The following is a 6,174-nucleotide window of genomic DNA, read 5'->3' on the forward strand; positions in this document are numbered from 1 at the left end:
TTCCTGCCTGCCACCAATGTCTGTGATGTATGGAAAATGGAAGCAAAACCTCTCAAATCACCCATTTTTTTATTCATTGGATGAGGGTGTCAGTGACATTTATTGCCCATCCCTAATTGGCCATAGGGCAGTTAAGAGTCAAGCACATTGTTGTGGATCTGGAGTCATATGTAGTCCAGACCAGGTAAGGATAGCATTTTCCTTCCCTAAAGGGCATCAGTAAACCAGAAGGGTTTTTCCTTGACAATTGATTCACAGTCATCAAACTCTGAATTCCAGGCTTTTTTTATTGAATTCAAATTCCACCATCTGCCATTGCAGGATGTGAACCTGGTCCCCAGGATGTTACCTAGGTCTCTGGACTAACTGTCCGGCAATAATACCACTAGGCCATTGCTTCTCCTTTTCTTCCTGGAGCGATAAACAAGACATGATCAAATTCCCCTGCTTCATTCGTATTCGCCTAGGGAAGTGCACTGAATAAAGCAAAAATCCTGGAATTCCAGGTTTCTGGGTGTCAAGCTGATGAGGAATGGATGGACCTCCAAGGGATGCTGCATCAGCAAATATTTATACTGCTTCTCGGTGTTTGTTCCCAATTAGCCCTCAACCTCTGGGCTGGAGATCTGGGGCAAACTAAGGCCCAATGTATTGCTGACTTTGCTTGATGTAATCTAATTATGTATTGATCTATCCTGCTCATTCTTAAATCTCAATGCTTTGCTCATTTAATGAATGAGTCTTTCATTATCAGAATCAAGCCAGGAAACTGTGAAGAAACAAAGCAACCCAAATATTAGCAGTCACATTGAAAACCATAGATTGATCACACAGTGCCTGCAGAATTTCTTATTCAGATGTGTTAAATTAATTGGCATCATATAAAATGTTTCCCTTCTCCTTTTTTGGGTAAACCTAGTTCAAATCACATTTTGAACCACTATGATGTACTGCAGCCTGATTTTATCATGAATAGGTCGTGCGCAGAGCTAATAGATGTCATGACTGGTCCCACAGGTTTTGCACTCTGGCTTTGAGTTTGCTTTTCATTATCATATAGCAATAAGCCATTTCTTGAAAGTGCTGGTGGATCCATCTCTGCCTCCTCCTTGACCACCCCCTCCCAATTCCCACCCCTCATCCCCCATCAGTTTTCTTCCCTTTCATATGGAACTTCCAAAAAGGAACCTCCTCCTGCCCCTAGGCAAGAGGGGCCTAGCCCTCAGCAGATCCGTCAATGGGGTCTTGTGAAAGATACCGGAGGTAAAATCACAGCAATAAAGGCACTAATATTCGGCAGTTTTGCATCAATTCGAACATGAAAAGGCTTTTTTATCTCTCTCTCTTCTTCTTCCCCTTACTAGTTCCAAACTGCCAAACTGCAGCAAGGGCAAATAAACAGATGTTTAAAAAAATCAGCAAGGGTCAATGTGAGCATGGGCATGCTAGGTAAAGGAGCGAATGCAGCGAGTCAAAGTTCTTTCACTAATTCTTGATGCTGGAGAGAGAGGAAGGTTCTGGAGGAAGGTGGCTCCTGGAATTGTCCTGATCTAGTTTCAGGTTAGTACTGGGGTTTGGCTTGAGCAGTTTGGTTCAGAAACCCGAAGGCCGTATCATCATAGTGACCGTGCGTAAGGAATAACTCGGGCCTTTGAAGTAATGCCATTTAATGCCATTCAGCTTGCCCAGCTTCTGTCCTGCCGAGTAATAAATCCCATTGAGATTGGAGGGTCCACAAGCATCAAACCACCAGCCTGCAAAAGCACAGATTAGAGAGGTTAACAGCTCAGCCTCTTAGGTTAGCTGCACATAACAGTCATACATTCACAGAGTACAGGAGGAGACCACTGAGGCCATCGTGCTTATATTAGCTCTTTGACAGAACCATCCAAACAGGCTCACTCCACTGCTCTTTCCCATATCCCTTTCTCCTCCATTTCCCTTTTGAAATATTCTTGTGGAATATGTTCCACCACCATTCCAGTTTACACCAACTCACTCTGTTAAAAATAACATCTCATCTTGCCCTCTGGTCCTTTGGAATTTTTCTTAAATCAATGTCTCTCTTATACTTATACTGACCCTCTTGCTACTGGAAGCTTTTTCTCACTATTTATTTTGTTAAAACCTGTTTATAATTTTAAATTTACTTAGATTCTCCCCACCTATGATTTTTTTCTAGTCTAATGAGAACAGCCCCAACCTCTCCAGTTCTCCACATAACTGAATTCCCTCATTCCAGACACCAATCCAATCAACCTCCCTGCATCCTTTCTTGCTTTGACATTCTTCCTAAAAAGAGTTTCCCATAATTGAACACAATGCTACAGACGAGATCTTCTAGAGATTTATAAATGGGTTAGAATAACATCTTTGATTTTACAGTAGTGTTTTCTAAAATCAAGGATCTCAAATGCTTTTGAACAACTTTATCCTCTTGCCCTGCCTCTTCAGGGATTTGAGATTGGAAATCTTATTTGTCATTCTCCATGTATTTGCACACATGCAGTCCCAGCCTGAGTTATTGCACCTTCTATATCTGTCCTAATATATCCCACCATCTCCTCTAGTTGGACTATTATTTGTTCTAACAGTGTCTGTCTCTCCAGGGACTTTATTTGACACTTTCAGCCAAATTTTTATCAGGGCTTTTACAGATTGAACAACCCACACTTGATCCAGGTTTATCAGAGTAGGGATTATTGTCTTTTTCACTCAATAGACTGGACTCACAGTGCATTACGTGGGCTGTGATGGAGCTGCGTGAGGAAAATGGCTGCTGGAGTGGGTCAGTTAGAAGGTTCACCTCAGATCTCCCAAAACAACAACCCAGCTACCGACATCAATTTAATTAAACTTCACCCCCCAACCTCCAAACCTCATGGGACTCCTGCCACCTCTCATTCCTTGATACTACTGACACCCTGTGTCCTTTCACACTCCATCATACCAGATATGGCACCAATGCCAGTCACGCTCTCATGCATGCCTCCCAATGCATTTTGCATGGCCACTCAGCCTCTATACATGATATACAGTTCACAAGATCCATGCAGTAGCAATAGGAATTGTTTCAAAATAATTGGAAACCCATTGAACCTCCAGCAATTTAAAGCAAAAGCCTGAATTTGAGCACCGTATGTTTGATACTGGACCAATAAACCTAAGGCACTATGAAGTTGTAATCTTCTAAATGTATATTAGGTTTGTAACCGAACAAGAAAGACAAATATCAAAGACACAAATGTTATAATAGGCTCATAAAAGTTTCAATCGTTCTTAGATGAAAACAAACAGAGGCTGGATTGATAATTTGGAAATTGAGGCAAGCATTCATAACGCAACAGCTGTCATAACAAAAGCTTCCAGCTTCACAGACCACTTTCCTTGGTCACACACACCACTGCCCTGCCTCTACTGTCAATGACACATCAGCCTAACTCCCAGTACTGAGGTCTAGTCAACACTCCCATAATGAAATAATCTGCTTTGCCTTGAGTGGGTGGTTCTGCCACTGTCCCCTGCAGAACTTTCTGTTTTTACATGGGCATGGAAGAACGGCTGTGGTCATGTTATTAAGAATCTCGAGAATGTGAATTCAGATTGGACCATGGCAAATTTCAGAATTAGGATTCAGTTTAAGAAATTCTAAATAAATATTGCTCTCAGTATGACTATGAAGCTTTCAGGTTGTTGTAAAAATCCAATGAGTTCATTAATGCCATCTAGGAAAGGAACCTTGCTGTGGTCGTTGGGCTTGGCCTATATGTGAGTCCAGGCCCACAAGAGCACATTTCTGTCCCTTTATTCTGAACTCTCGATATCAGGGGAGATTGTTTCTTTCTAGCTACCCAATCATATCCTTCAATTATTTTAGACAGCTCATTTAGATCATGCCTCAATATTCTACATTCAAAACAGTACTCCAGTTAAGTCTATTTAATTTATTTAAGTCTGTACATTTTATCAAAGTCCAGTGAGTGTAATTTACATAAACCCAGTCTTGCAACATATACAAGCTCAGTCAATGCAAGTTATACAAGACCAGTCTGTGTACACAAGCCTAGACTGTGTAATTTATTCAAGCCCAATCTGTGTATTTATACAAAACTAGTCTGTGCAAGTTATATAAGCCCAATCTGTATAATTTATACAAGATCAGTCTGAGTAATTTATGTAAGTCCGATCTGTGCACTTCTACACACGCTGAGGCCTGACATTGAACAGCACCCACAGTGCTGCAAGCTGTAGCAGTTTATTCTTAAACACGCGTCAATTCAACCCTCAAAACTCTGCTTAGTGTCAAGGTCATTGAGGCAGATACTAGGATTTACACAAAAGCATTGCAATTACCTCCGCATGAGGTATGGCTGACATGAAACTGCTTACCTCCTGTTAACATCTGGGCACACTTGCAGATGCACTTATCATGATCCATGTCTTTGGTGCTGAAATCTGCCCCATGTAAAAGCAAACTGCTCTGCCTGCCTGCTGTGCCACTGTATCCTTTCAGAAAGAGCCTAGAAGGAACCAGAATTAGCGGAAGCTGAATTTCATCACTGTCAGTAAACCACATCAAATATGCAACACAGTGTACTGTCAGTGTGCTGAACAAGCAAATCAGATGGTGGAGAAAGAGAAAGAAAGAGTAAAAAGGGAATAGGAAAGAACTTGCATTTGTATAGCACCTTTTACAACCTCAGGACATCCCGAACTGTTTTAAGTTGATTAAGCATTTTTGAAGCAGTAGTCACTATGTAGTTTGGGGAACACTGCAGCCAAATTGCACACAGCAAGATCACACAAACAACAATGTGATAACGACCAGATCATCCATATTAAGGAAGTTGGTTGAAGGATAAATTTCAGTCAGGACTTGAAGGAAAGTGCCCCTGCTCTTCTTCAATGCACTGCTGTGGGATATTTGTATCTATCTGAAAGGAGACAAAGGGTCTGAGTGTACTGTCCCATCTGACGGTGCAGCACTGCCCTAACACTGCACTGGGGCTGTCAGCCTATACTTTGATTCTCGAATCGGTAAGAGTGATATCCACTGTGCTTAGCCTGACACAGAAATTAAAAGAATAAGATGAAGTTCTTTCTGTATTCTTGCCTGTTTTCATACTGTTTCTGACGGGTGTTGTTTTCATTTTACAACAGAACAATTTTAATAGAACTCGGTCCACTACAACGGCTCCTGTTCCCCTTCCACAATTAACCAGAAGGAAGTTCAGTGTAAGAGACTCATGTAAGAGAGAAAGGTAGTGTGCCAACTCAAAAACATTTCCTCCTGAATGATAGTTAGCATATGAATTATTTTTTCTGTGCCTTTCAGGAATCAAAAAGGAAAACAAAATAAAAGTCTTGCGTAAACAATGAAAAATTAGGGTGGAGGGAGTTTGAGATGTTATTTGTGATGTTTTGTGTTTAACCCGAGCACACAAAACCATAACAGCTATTTTTTATTATAAAGCCAAGCACTATTTATCTCTCAATACCATTACAGTTAACATCATACAAAATTGTTGACAAGTTTTCATTCCCACTTTGGAATAGTTCCATTTCTATTTTTCTCTCTTACCACTAGCACTAGCTGCTCTATAATTAGTCATAGTTGTTCATTATGGTGAAGAGCAGAATAACAGAAGCATAACACACTGTTCCAATGAAAGATCATCAACCTGAAATATTAATTCTGTTTCTCTCTCTAGACCTGCTGAATACTTCCACCACTGTTTGTTCTTAGTTTGCATTTACATGTGCAGTATTTTGATTTTGTAGGGGAATGACAGGTTCACCTAAACATACGGCTCACGAAAGTACAGGCCATATTCTGCATTGAAGATGTTACACAATTCCATCCCTCCCTTCTGCCATTTTCCACATTCATTCGCAGAATGTGCTCATTGCTGACAAGGCTGGCATTTATTGCCCATCCCTGATTGCCCAGGAGAAGGTGGCAGTGAGCCAGCTTCTTGAACCACTGCCCCTCCAATCGGTGATTCCTTGCAGTAATTTTGATACAACTGCACAGTCACCAGAGGACGCTGCAGAGTCAATTACATACAGTAATGTTGTGATCACACTGGACTAATAATCCAGGGAACACAGCTCAAATCCTGTCATAAGATAATAAGGTGTAGAGCTGAATGAACACAGCAGGCCAAGCAGCAT

At 41.1% G+C, this 6,174-nt stretch overlaps 1 protein-coding gene across 1 annotated transcript in view; it reads right to left on the bottom strand.

The window, feature by feature from the left end:
* Positions 1 to 1,153: 1,153 nt before the first annotated feature.
* The window catches only part of angpt1 (angiopoietin 1), a 177,560-nt gene continuing 172,539 nt past the window's right edge, over positions 1,154 to 6,174 (bottom strand). Inside the window, exons 8-9 of the mRNA XM_048595854.1 lie at positions 4,390 to 4,520; positions 1,154 to 1,754 (exon numbers count right to left, since the gene is read on the bottom strand). Coding sequence (XP_048451811.1) covers positions 1,594 to 1,754; positions 4,390 to 4,520 — 292 coding nt within the window. The 3' untranslated portion in view covers positions 1,154 to 1,593. The remainder of the gene's footprint in view (positions 1,755 to 4,389; positions 4,521 to 6,174) is intronic.

This window comes from Rhincodon typus, chromosome 4 (genome assembly GCF_021869965.1).
Source record: "Rhincodon typus isolate 14 chromosome 4, sRhiTyp1.1, whole genome shotgun sequence".
In the NCBI taxonomy this organism is placed as follows: Eukaryota; Metazoa; Chordata; class Chondrichthyes; order Orectolobiformes; family Rhincodontidae; genus Rhincodon; species Rhincodon typus.